The 13,929-nt window shown below is 46.8% G+C and overlaps 1 protein-coding gene across 5 annotated transcripts in view; it reads left to right on the forward strand.

The window, feature by feature from the left end:
* LOC118375661 (DNA (cytosine-5)-methyltransferase 3A-like) overlaps window positions 1-13,929 on the forward strand; it is an 84,870-nt gene that overhangs the window by 39,536 nt on the left and 31,405 nt on the right. For all 5 annotated transcript variants that reach the window (XM_052471673.1, XM_052471675.1, XM_052471676.1 and 2 more), the window contains 3 exons: window positions 6,097-6,256; window positions 6,384-6,530; window positions 13,176-13,220. In XM_052471673.1, coding sequence (XP_052327633.1) covers window positions 6,097-6,256; window positions 6,384-6,530; window positions 13,176-13,220 — 352 coding nt within the window. The remainder of the gene's footprint in view (window positions 1-6,096; window positions 6,257-6,383; window positions 6,531-13,175; window positions 13,221-13,929) is intronic.

Genomic DNA, 13,929 nt, shown 5'->3' on the forward strand with positions numbered 1-13,929 from the left:
GACACTATAGTATTGCCAGTGTAACAGTATAGCTTCCGTCCCTCTCCTCACCCCTATCTGGGCTCGAACCAGCAACACATCGACAACAGCCACAATCGAAGCATCTTTACCCATCGCTCCACAAAAGCCGCGGCCCTTGCAGAGGAATAACTACTCCAAGTGTCAGAGCGAGTGACGTTTGAAACGCTATTAGCGCACACCCAGCTAACTAGCTAGCCATTTCACATCGGTTACACCAGCCATTAGGCTGATAGGCTTGAAGTCATAAACAGCGCTGTGCTTGCGATGAGCTGCTGGCAAAACACACTAAAGTGCTGTTTGAATGAATGCTCACGAGCCTGCTGCTGCCTACCATCGCTCAGTCAGACTGCTCTATCAAATCATAGACTTAATTATAACATAATAATACGCAGAAATACGCGCCTTTGGTCATTAAGATGGTCGAAACCGGAAACTATATTTTCGAAAACAAAACGTTTATTATTTCAGTGAAATATGGAACCGTTCGGTATTTTATCTAACGGGTGGCAACCCTAAGTCTAAATATTCTTGTTACATTGCACTTGTTACATTGTGAAGAGACCTCTGGTGACATGTGTTGTGGATTAGTCATGGGTGTCTGAGCTCTGTGCCAGTAGTTTAAACAGACAGCTCGGTGCTTTCAACATGGCAATACCTCTCATGAAGCCAAACAGTGATGAAGTCAATCTCTCCTCCAGCAGAAGAGATAGCCATGCTGACTCTTCGTCTACATTTAAGGGCCAGCCATGCTGACTCTTCATCTACATTTAAGGGCCCCAGCCATGCTGACTCTTCGTCTACATTTAAGGGCCAGCCATGCTGACTCTTCGTCTACATTTAAGGGCCAGCCATGCTGACTCTTCGTCTACATTTAAGGGCCAGCCATGCTGACTCTTCGTCTACATTTAAGGGCCAGCCATGCTGACTCTTCGTCTACATTTAAGGGCCAGCCATGCTGACTCTTCGTCTACATCTAAGGGCCAGCCATGCTGACTCTTCGTCTACATTTAAGGGTCAGTCATGCTGACTCTTCGTCTACATTTAAGGGCCAGCCATGCTGACCCTTCGTCTACATTTAAGGGCCAGTCATGCTGCCTCTTCGTCTACATTTAAGGGCCAGCCATGCTGACTCTTCGTCTACATTTAAGGGCCAGTCATGCTGACTCTTCGTCTACATTTAAGGGCCAGCCATGCTGACCCTCGTCTACATTTAAGGGCCAGCCATGCTGACCCTCGTCTACATTTAAGGGCCAGCCATGCTGACGCTTCGTCTACATTTAAGGGCCAGCCATGCTGACTCTTCGTCTACATTTAAGGGCCAGTCATGCTGACTCTTCGTCTACATTTAAGGGCCAGCCATGCTGACTCTTCGTCTACATTTAAGGGCCAGCCATGCTGACTCTTCGTCTACATTTAAGGGCCAGCCATGCTGACTCTTCGTCTACATTTAAGGGCCAGCCATGCTGACTCTTCGTCTACATCTAAGGGCCAGCCATGCTGACTCTTCGTCTACATCTAAGGGTCAGCCATGCTGACTCTTCGTCTACATTTAAGGGCCAGTCATGCTGACTCTTCGTCTACATTTAAGGGCCAGTCATGCTGCCTCTTCGTCTACATTTAAGGGCCAGCCATGCTGACTCTTCGTCTACATTTAAGGGCCAGTCATGCTGACTCTTCGTCTACATTTAAGGGCCAGCCATGCTGACCCTCGTCTACATTTAAGGGCCAGCCATGCTGACTCTTCGTCTACATTTAAGGGCCAGCCATGCTGACTCTTCGTCTACATTTAAGGGCCAGCCATGCTGACTCTTCGTCTACATTTAAGGGCCAGCCATGCTGACTCTTCGTCTACATTTAAGGGCCAGCCATGCTGACTCTTCGTCTACATTTAAGGGCCAGCCATGCTGACTCTTCGTCTACATTTAAGGGCCAGTCATGCTGACTCTTCGTCTACATTTAAGGGCCAGTCATGCTGACTCTTCGTCTACATTTAAGGGCCAGCCATGCTGACTCTTCGTCTACATTTAAGGGCCAGCCATGCTGACTCTTCGTCTACATTTAAGGGCCAGTCATGCTGACTCTTCGTCTACATTTAAGGGCCAGCCATGCTGACTCTTCGTCTACATTTAAGGGCCAGCCATGCTGACTCTTCGTCTACATTTAAGGGCCAGTCATGCTGACTCTTCGTCTACATTTAAGGGCCAGTCATGCTGACTCTTCGTCTACATTTAAGGACCAGCCATGCTGACTCTCTCTTTTAAGGGCCAGCCATGCTGACTCTTTGTCTATTTAAGGGCCAGTCATGCTGACTCTTCGTCTACATTTAAGGACCAGCCATGCTGACTCTTCGTCTACATTTAAGGGCCAGCCATGCTGACTCTTCATCTACATTTAAGGGCCAGTCATGCTGACTCTTCGTCTACATTTAAGGGCCAGCCATGCTGACTCTTCGTCTACATTTATGGGCCAGCCATGCTGACTCTTCGTCTACATTTAAGGGCCAGTCATGCTGACTCTTCGTCTACATTTAAGGGCCAGCCATGCTGACTCTTCGTCTACATTTAAGGGCCAGCCATGCTGACCCTCGTCTACATTTAAGGGCCAGCTATGCTGACCCTCGTCTACATTTAAGGGCCAGCCATGCTGACTCTTCGTCTACATTTAAGGGCCAGCCATGCTGACCCTCGTCTACATTTAAGGGCCAGCTATGCTGACCCTCGTCTACATTTAAGGGCCAGCCATGCTGACTCTTCGTCTACATTTAAGGGCCAGCTATGCTGACCCTCGTCTACATTTAAGGGCCAGCCATGCTGACTCTTCGTCTACATTTAAGGGCCAGCCATGCTGACTCTTCGTCTACATTTAAGGGCCAGCCATGCTGACCCTCGTCTACATTTAAGGGCCAGCTATGCTGACCCTCGTCTACATTTAAGGGCCAGCCATGCTGACTCTTCGTCTACATTTAAGGGCCAGCTATGCTGACCCTCGTCTATATTTAAGGGCCAGCCATGCTGACTCTTCGTCTACATTTAAGGGCCAGCCATGCTGACCCTCGTCTACATTTAAGGGCCAGCCATGCTGACTCTTCGTCTACATTTAAGGGCCAGCCATGCTGACTCTTCGTCTACATTTAAGGGCCAGCCATGCTGACTCTTCGTCTACATTTAAGGGCCAGTCATGCTGACTCTTCGTCTACATTTAAGGGCCATCCATGCTGCCCTGTTCAGGACCAATTGGTACTAACGACTTCCCACTGCAAAACTTAACAAGGAGCTGCAGTCAGTTTCAGAATGAGTGGCAAGAAATACTTTTCCCTGATTGCAGCACTTTGTCAAGTGTTTCAGGGATTTCACTCACAGTAATAGCTGACATGTTGAGTCATCCACATACATGGCTCTAGTGGCATGTCATTAGTAAAGATTGAAAAAAGTAATGGGTCTTGACAGCTGCCCTGTGAATTCCTGATTCTACCTGGATTATGTTGGAGAGGCTTCCATTAAAGAACACCCTCTGTGTTCTGTTAGACAGGTAACTCTTTATACACATTATAGCAGGGGGTGTAAAGCCATAACACCCTCTGTGTTCTGTTAGACAGGTAACTCTTTATACACATTATAACAGGGGGGGTGTAAAGCCATCACACCCTCTGTGTTCTGTTAGACAGGTAACTCTTTATACACATTATAACAGGGGGGTGTAAAGCCATAACACCATCTGTGTTCTGTTAGACAGGTAACTCTTTATCCACATTATAGCAGGGGGTGTAAAGCCATAACACCCTCTGTGTTCTGTTAGACAGGTAACTCTTTATACACATTATAGCAGGGGGTGTAAAGCCATAACACCCTCTGTGTTCTGTTAGACAGGTAACTCTTTATCCACATTATAGCAGGGGGTGTAAAGCCACAACACCCGTCTGTGTTCTGTTAGACAGGTAACTCTTTATACACATTATAGCAGGGGGTGTAAAGCCATAACACCCTCTGTGTTCTGTTAGACAGGTAACTCTTCATCCACATTATAGCAGGGGGTGTAAAGCCATAACACCCTCTGTGTTCTGTTAGACAGGTAACTCTTTATACACATTATAGCAGGGGGGTGTAAAGCCATAACACCATCTGTGTTCTGTTAGACAGGTAACTCTTTATACACATTATAGCAGGGGTGTAAAGCCATAACACCATCTGTGTTCTGTTAGACAGGTAACTCTTTATACACATTATAGCAGGGGGGTGTAAAGCCATAACACCATCTGTGTTCTGTTAGACAGGTAACTCTTTATACACATTATAGCAGGGATGTAAAGCCATAACAGCCTCTGTGTTCTGTTAGACAGGTAACTCTTTATCCACATTATAGCAGGGGGTGTAAAGCCATAACACCCTCTGTGTTCTGTTAGACAGGTAACTCTTTATACACATTATAGCAGGGGATGTAAAGCCATAACACCATCTGTGTTCTGTTAGACGGGTAACTCTTTATACACATTACAGCAGGGGGTGTAAAGCCATAACACCCTCTGTGTTCTGTTAGACAGGTAACTCTTTATACACATTATAGCAGGGGTGTAAAGCCATAACACCCTCTGTGTTCTGTTAGACAGGTAACTCTTTATACACATTATAGCAGGGGTGTAAAGCCATAACACCCTCTGTGTTCTGTTAGACAGGTAACTCTTTATACACATTATATCAGGGGTGTAAAGCCATAACACCATCTGTGTTCTGTTAGACAGGTAACTCTTTATACACATTACAGCAGGGAGTGTAAAGCCATAACACCCTCTGTGTTCTGTTAGACAGGTAACTCTTTATCCACATTATAGCAGGGGGGTGTAAAGCCATAACACCATCTGTGTTCTGTTAGACAGGTAACTCTTTATACACATTATAGCAGGGGGGTGTAAAGCCATAACACCATCTGTGTTCTGTTAGACAGGTAACTCTTTATACACATTATAGCAGGGGGGTGTAAAGCCATAACACCATCTGTGTTCTGTTAGACAGGTAACTCTTTATACACATTATAGCAGGGGATGTAAAGCCATAACAGCCTCTGTGTTCTGTTAGACAGGTAACTCTTTATACACATTATATCAGGGGTGTAAAGCCATAACACCATCTGTGTTCTGTTAGACAGGTAACTCTTTATACACATTACAGCAGGGGATGTAAAGCCATAACACCATCTGTGTTCTGTTAGACGGGTAACTCTTTATACACATTATATCAGGGGGTGTAAAGCCATAACACCATCTGTGTTCTGTTAGACAGGTAACTCTTTATACACATTACAGCAGGGGATGTAAAGCCATAACACCATCTGTGTTCTGTTAGACGGGTAACTCTTTATACACATTATAGCAGGGGGTGTAAAGCCATAACACCCTCTGTGTTCTGTTAGACAGGTAACTCTTTATCCACATTATAGCAGGGGGTGTAAAGCCATAACACCCTCTGTGTTCTGTTAGACAGGTAACTCTATCCACATTATAGCAGGGGTGTAAAGCCATAACACCCTCTGTGTTCTGTTAGACAGGTAACTTTATCTTTATCCACATTATAGCAGGGGGATGTAAAGCCATAACACCCTCTGTGTTCTGTTAGACAGGTAACTCTATCCACATTATAGCAGGGGGTGTAAAGCCATAACACCCTCTGTGTTCTGTTAGACAGGTAAGTCTTTATCCACATTATAGCAGGGGGTGTAAAGCCATAACACCCTCTGTGTTCTGTTAGACAGGTAACTCTTTATCCACATTATAGCAGGGGGGTGTAAAGCCATAACACATATGTTTTTCCAGCAGCAGACTATGATCAATAATGTCAAAAGCTGCACTGAAGTCCAACAAAACAGCCCCCACAATGTTTTTATGATCAATTCCTCTCAGCCAATCTTCAGTAATTTGTGTAAGTGGTGTGCTTGTTGAATGTCCTTCCTATAAGCATGCTGAAAGTCTGTTGTCAATTTTTTTACTGTGTGTGTGTGTGTGTGTGTGTGTGTGTGTGTGTGTGTGTGTGTGTGTGTGTGTGTGTGTGTGTGTGTGTGTGTGTGTGTGTGTGTGTGTGTGTTTAGGTGGCGAGCAAGCGTGCCGGCAGGCCTCTCCCCTCTAGTGATGGTGGTGATGATGCAGAGGGTGGGGGGGCGGAGCTACAGAAGCAGAACAGGAAGTTGATAGAATGGGCCATGACAGGCTTCCTGCCCAGCGGACCTCCGAGTCTGGACCCCCCTGATGGTACACATACACGCACACAAACACACACACACACACACACACACACACACACACACACACACACACACACACACACACACAAACACACATAAGTAAGTGTTTCCTGTTGTTTGACCCCACCCCCCAGAGGAGAGACACCCATATAAGGACGTGTATCCTGAGATGTGGGTGGAGCCAGAGGAAGCTTACACCCCGCCCCCTCCGACCAAGAGGCCCCGCAAGAACGTTGCTGAGAAACCCAAGATCAGAGAGGTCATCGATGAGGGGACTAGAGGTAAACACACACATGCTAAAGTCTCTACTCAGTCCGACTCTTTAAAGTTGTAATAGTAGAATGCACTCGGTGGATACTGCCTCATCAGTTCCTCTTGTCATGTCAGTCATTACAGACCGTAGAGAGATATTTATAACTTTAAATGTCCAGATCATCTAGCCCATACTAGTGCTCCAGTCTCAGCAACATCAACCTGTTTTAGAGACTGACAGACAGGGTCTCGTAGGGATCCAGTCCCAGCAACATCAACCTGTTTTAGAGACTGACAGACAGGGTCTCGTAGGGCTCCAGTCCCAGCAACATCAACATGTTTTAGAGACTGACAGACAGGGTCTCGTAGGGCTCCAGTCCCAGCAACATCAACATGTTTTAGAGACTGACAGACAGGGTCTCGTAGGGCTCCAGTCCCAGCAACATCAACATGTTTTAGAGACTGACAGACAGGGTCTCGTAGGGCTCCAGTCCCAGCAACATCAACATGTTTTAGAGACTGACAGACAGGGTCTCGTAGGGCTCCAGTCCCAGCAACATCAACCTGTTTTAGAGACTGACAGACAGGGTCTCATAGGGCTCCAGTCCCAGCAACATCAACCTGTTTTAGAGACTGACAGACAGGGTCTCGTAGGGATCCAGTCCCAGCAACATCAACCTGTTTTAGAGACTGAAAGACAGGGTCTCGTAGGGCTCCAGTCCCAGCAACATCAACATGTTTTAGAGACTGACAGACAGGGTCTCGTAGGGCTCCAGTCCCAGCAACATCAACCTGTTTTAGAGACTGACAGACGGGGTCTCGTAGGGCTCCAGTCCCAGCAACATCAACCTGTTTTAGAGACTGACAGACGGGGTCTCGTAGGGCTCCAGTCCCAGCAACATCAACCTGTTTTAGAGACTGACAGGCGGGGTCTCGTAGGGCTCCAGTCCCAGCAACATCAACCTGTTTTAGAGACTGACAGACAGGGTCTCGTAGGGCTCCAGTCCCAGCAACATCAACCTGTTTTAGAGACTGACAGACAGGGTCTCGTAGGGCTCCAGTCCCAGCAACATCAACCTGTTTTAGAGACTGACAGACAGGGTCTCGTAGAGCTCCAGTCCCAGCAACATCAACCTGTTTTAGAGACTGACAGACAGGGCCTCGTAGGGCTCCAGTCCCAGCAACATCAACCTGTTTTAGAGACTGACAGACAGGGTCTCGTAGGGCTCCAGTCCCAGCAACATCAACCTGTTTTAGAGACTGACTGACTGACTGACAGGGTCTCGTAGGGCTCCAGTCCCAGCAACATCAACCTGTTTTAGAAACTGACAGACAGGGTCTCGTAGGGCTCCAGTCCCAGCAACATCAACCTGTTTTAGAGACTACTAAGTAGAGACTACTACTGGGCCCACCCATAACCACAGCCATACTCTGGACCTGGTTATTACCTAGGGGCTTTCTACTGGGCCCACCTATAACCACAGCCATGTTCTGGACCTGGTTATTACCAAGGGTCTTTCTACTGGGCCCACCCATAACCACAGCCATGTTCTGGACCTGGTTATTACCAAGGGGCTTTCTACTGGGCCCACCCATAACCACAGCCATGTTCTGGACCTGGTTATTACCAAGGGGCTTTCTACTGTGCCCACCCATAACCACAGCCATACTCTGGACCTGGTTATTATCAAGGGGCTTTCTACTGGGCCCACCCATAACCACAGCCATACTCTGGACCTGGTTATTACCAAGGGGCTTTCTACTGGGCCCACCCATAACCACAGCCATACTCTGGACCTGGTTAAACAAATACAAACGCGCGTTCAGGTCCAGGCGAACGTCGGACGAAATTTTCAAAAAGTTATATTACAGCCCGCAGAAACTTGTCAAACTAAGTATAGAATCAATCTTTAGGATGTTTTTATCATAAATGTTCGATAATGTTCCAACCGGATAATTCCTATGTCTGTAGAAAATCAATAGAACGGGAGCTAACTCTCTCGTGACCGCGCCTCAGAGCCTGTGGCACTCTGCCAGACACCTGGCACTCTGCCAGACACCTCAATTCCCTCTCATTCGCCCCCACCTCACAGTAGAATCCTCAAACAATGTTCTAAAGACTGTTGACATCTAGTGGAAGCCTTAGGAAGTGCAATATGACCCCATTTACACTGGAAACCATTTATCCGGAGGCTGCATTCATTGTAGCTGGGGATTTTAACAAGGCTAATCTGAAAACAAGACTCCCTAAATTTGATCAGCATATCGATTGCGCAACCAGGGGTGGAAAAACCTTGGATCATTGTTACTCTAACTTCCGCAACACATATATAAGGCCCTGCCCCGCCCCCTTTCGGAAAAGCTGACCACAACTCCATTTTGCTGATCCCTGCCTACAGACAGAAACTAAAACTAGAGGCTCCCACGCTGAGGTCTGTCCAACGCTGGTCCGACCAAGACTGCTTCCTTCACGTGGACTGGGATATGTTTCGTATTGCGTCAGATAACAACATTGACGAATACGCTGATTCGGTGTGCGAGTTCATTAGAACGTGCGTTGAAGATGTCGTTCCCATAGCAACGATTAAAACATTCCCTAACCAGAAACCGTGGATTGATGGCAGCATTCGCGTGAAACTGAAAGCGCGAACCACTGCTTTTAATCACGGCAAGGTGACTGGTAACATGACCGAATACAAACAGTGTAGCTATTCCCTCCGCAAGGCTGTCAAACAAGCTAAGCGTCAGTACAGAGACAAAGTAGAATCTCAATTCAACGGCTCAGACACAAGAGGCATGTGGCAGGGTCTACAGTCAATCACGGACTACAGGAAGAAATCCAGCCCAGTCACGGACCAGGATGTCTTGCTCCCAGGCAGACTAAATAACTTTTTTGCCCGCTTTGAGGACAATACAGTGCCACTGACACGGCCTGCAACGAAAACATGCGGTCTCTCCTTGACTGCAGCCGAGGTGAGTAAGACATTTAAACGTGTTAACCCTCGCAAGGCTGCAGGCCCAGACAGCATCCCCAGCCGCGCCCTCAGAGCATGCGCAGACCAGCTGGCCGGTGTGTTTACGGACATATTCAATCAATCCCTATACCAGTCTGCTGTTCCCACATGCTTCAAGAGGGCCACCATTGTTCCTGTTCCCAAGAAAGCTAAGGTAACTGAGCTAAATGACTACCGCCCCGTAGCACTCACTTCCGTCATCATGAAGTGCTTTGAGAGACTAGTCAAGGACCATATCACCTCCACCCTACCTGACACCCTAGACCCACTCCAATTTGCTTACCGCCCAAATAGGTCCACAGATGATGCAATCTCAACCACACTGCACACTGCCCTAACCCATCTGGACAAGAGGAATACCTATGTGAGAATGCTGTTCATCGACTTCAGCTCGGCATTCAACACCATAGTACCCTCCAAGCTCGTCATCAAGCTCGAGACCCTGGGTCTCGACCCCGCCCTGTGCAACTGGGTACTGGACTTCCTGACGGGCCGTCCCCAGGTGGTGAGGGTAGGTAACAACATCTCCTCCCCTCTGATCCTCAACACTGGGGCCCCACAAGGGTGCGTTCTGAGCCCTCTCCTGTACTCCCTGTTCACCCACGACTGCGTGGCCACGCACGCCTCCAACTCAATCATCAAGTTTGGGGACGACACAACAGTGGTAGGCTTGATTACCAACAACGACGAGACGGCCTACAGGGAGGAGGTGAGGGCCCTCGGAGTGTGGTGTCAGGAAAATAACCTCACACTCAACGTCAACAAAACTAAGGAGATGATTGTGGACTTCAGGAAACAGCAGAGGGAACACCCCCCTATCCACATCGATGGAACAGTAGTGGAGAGGGTAGCAAGTTTTAAGTTCCTCGGCATACACATCACAGACAAACTGAATTGGTCCACTCACACAGACAGCATCGTGAAGAAGGCGCAGCAGCGCCTCTTCAACCTCAGGAGGCTGAAGAAATTTGTCTTGTCACCAAAAGCACTCACAAACTTCTACAGATGCACAATCGAGAGCATCCTGGCGGGCTGTATCACCGCCTGGTACGGCAACTGCTCCGCCCTCAACCGTAAGGCTCTCCAGAGGGTAGTGAGGTCTGCACAACGCATCACCGGGAGCAAACTACCTGCCCTCCAGGACACCTACACCACCCGATGTTACAGGAAGGCCATAAAGATCATCAAGGACATCAACCACCCGAGCCACTGCCTGTTCACCCCGCTATCATCCAGAAGGCGTGGTCAGTACAGGTGCATCAAAGCTGGGACCGAGAGACTGAAAAACAGCTTCTATCTCAAGGCCATCAGACTGTTAAACAGCCACCACTAACATTGAGTGGCCGCTGCCAACATACTGACACTGACTCAACTCCAGCCACTTTAATAATGGGAATTGATGGGAATGATGTAAATATATCACTAGCCACTTTAAACAATGCTACCTTATATAATGTTACTTACCCTACATTATTCATCTCATATGCATACGTATATACTGTACTCTATATCATCGACTGCATCCTTATGTAATACATGTATCACTAGCCACTTTAACTATGCCAGTTTGTTTACATACTCATCTTATATGTATATACTGTACTCGATACCATCTACTGTATCTTGCCTATGCTGCTCTGTACCATCACTCATTCATATATCCTTATGTACATAATCTTTATCCCCTTACACTGTGTATAAGACAGTAGTTTAGGAATTGTTAGTTAGATTACTTGTTGGTTATTACTGCATTGTCGGAACTAGAAGGACAAGCATTTCACTACACTCGCATTAACATCTGCTAACCATGTGTATGTGACAAATACAATGTGATTTGATTTGAATGCTGCAGCATCATGAGTACTGATCAGGAACACGGAACAGAGAACACCCATTACATCGGTTTTAAGTTCTCTGGCTGCCTGTGAGTTTAACAATTCATTTTCAGATTATTCTATTGGTTTTCATATCAATCCACGATTGTGCGCCACAATACATGTCAGACATGCTTTTAAGTTATGTACCCAGTAGGTCATTCAGGTCCTCTGGCCTTTTAACTACCACAAAGTCTAGGACCAAGAGGCATGTAGAGGCCTCCATTATCTGGAATTGCTGCCAGAGAACCTGAGGGGGACCAAGAGACATGTTCAGAGAACCTGGGGACCGAGAGACATGTCCAGAGAACCAGAGGGGGACCAAGAGGCATGTCCAGAGAACCAGAGGGGGACCAAGAGACATGTCCAGAGAACCAGAGGGGGACCAAGAGACATGTTCAGAGAACCTGAGGGGACCAAGAGGCATGTCCAGAGAACCTGAGGGGACCAAGAGACATGTCCAGAGAACCTGAGGGGACCAAGAGGCATGTCCAGAGAACCAGAGGGGGACCAAGAGACATGTCCAGAGAACCAGAGGGGGACCAAGAGAAATGTCCAGAGAACCAGAGGGGACCAAGAGACATGTCCAGAGAACCTGAGGGGACCAAGAGGCATGTCCAGAGAACCAGAGGGGGACCAAGAGACATGTCCAGAGAACCTGAGGGGGACCAAGAGACATGTCCAGAGAACCAGAGGGGACCAAGAGACATGTCCAGAGAACCTGAGGGGACCAAGAGACATGTCCAGAGAACCTGAGGGGGACCAAGAGACATGTCCAGAGAACCTGGGGACCGAAACTAAATTTAAAAGAGATCTTAAAACACACCTTTTTTAGCTTTGCTTTTACTCAGGGTGCTTTTTTTGTAGTAAATATTTCAGCTTTTAGTTTGCTGTGTTTTGTTCGTTTTTTCCTGTTAAGGACATTGCGTTACATTCCATGTCTGAAATGGGCTGTATAAATAAAGCTAGATTTGATGTCATTGGCTACTCACGACAGGCACAGATAATCGTTTAATGAGACGCAATCTGAGGGCTACTGATCATAATATATATATGCCATTATGGGTGGTCCCGGGAATCGAACCCACTACCCTGGCGTTACAAGCACCATGCTCTACCAGCTGAGCTACAGAAGGACCAGTATCTGATCACTTCTTAGAGCAGTCCCGGGCGTCCCAATGTTTGATTTGAACAAGTTTTGAGAATAGTGATCAGCCAATGAGAGGAGGAGAAGATGCCAGTGGTATGATGCCGTTGTTTCGCATCACCCAGAATGTGTAGACTCTGGAGCAGGAGCCGTGACTACTACTAGTATGGATGTATAGACTGGAGCAGTAACTATGACTACTACTAGTATGCATTTTTACTTGCCTTTAACCAAAGCCAAAGTGTCAAATCATTACAGCTCTGAAGTTCACAAGTAACGTTATTCAATTAAAAAATGTCACCTCTGTATGGCAATTGTGAATGTCTGACTGAAAACGTTTATAAGGCTGCTTTGAGCCACAGCTCATTGTAGCTACGTTAATAATCGAATAACATCACATCATTGTTTTTGCAAGACATCATGGTGGTATGGAGAATCAAGTGAAGAATCTTGTAATGTGTGACCCCGTCTGTGCCAGATCGTTTAGTGTGAGCAACACTACATTGACAAGACAAAAAAACCACAGGCAAGACAGTGAGAGGCACAGCGATGTTACGATTTTGAAAGTTGTGTACACTCTGCATAAGATATTGAAAGTTGTGTAGTGTACACTCTGCATAAGATGTTGTTGTGTTTCAGAGAGACTCATCCAAGAGATCAGACAGAAGACCAGGAACATGGAAGGTAAACATCTCTATCTCTACTGAAGTTCTACAATCTCCATCCTAGTTCTACTGTCTCTACTCTAGGTCTACCAACTCTACTCTAGTTCTACTGTCTCTACTCTAGTTCTACTGTCTCTACTCTAGGTCTACCAACTCTACTCTAGTTCTACTGTCTCTACTCTAGGTCTACCAACTCTACTCTAGTTCTACTGTCTCTACTCTAGGTCTACCAACTCTACTCTAGTTCTACTGTCTCTACTCTAGTTCTACTGTCTCTACTCTAGGTCTACCAACTCTACTCTAGGTCTACCAACTCTACTGTAGTTCTACTGTCTCTACTCTAGTTCTACTGTCTCTACTCTAGTTCTACTGTCTCTACTCTAGGTCTACCAACTCTACTCTAGTTCTACTGTCTCTACTCTAGGTCTACCAACTCTACTCTAGTTCTACTGTCTCTACTCTAGTTCTACTGTCTCTACTCTAGTTCTACTGTCTCTACTCTAGGTCTACCAACTCTACTCTAGTTCTACTGTCTCTACTCTAGTTCTACTGTCTCTACTCTAGTTCTACTATCTCTACTCTAGGTCTACTATCTCTACTCTAGTTCTACTGTCTCTACTCTAGTTCTACTGTCTCTACTCTAGTTCTACTGTCTCTACTCTAGGTCTACTATCTCTACTCTAGTTCTACTGTCTCTCTCTAGTTCTACTGTCTCTACTCTAGGTCTA

This window comes from Oncorhynchus keta, chromosome 19 (assembly GCF_023373465.1).
Source record: "Oncorhynchus keta strain PuntledgeMale-10-30-2019 chromosome 19, Oket_V2, whole genome shotgun sequence".
Taxonomy (NCBI): domain Eukaryota; kingdom Metazoa; phylum Chordata; class Actinopteri; order Salmoniformes; family Salmonidae; genus Oncorhynchus; species Oncorhynchus keta.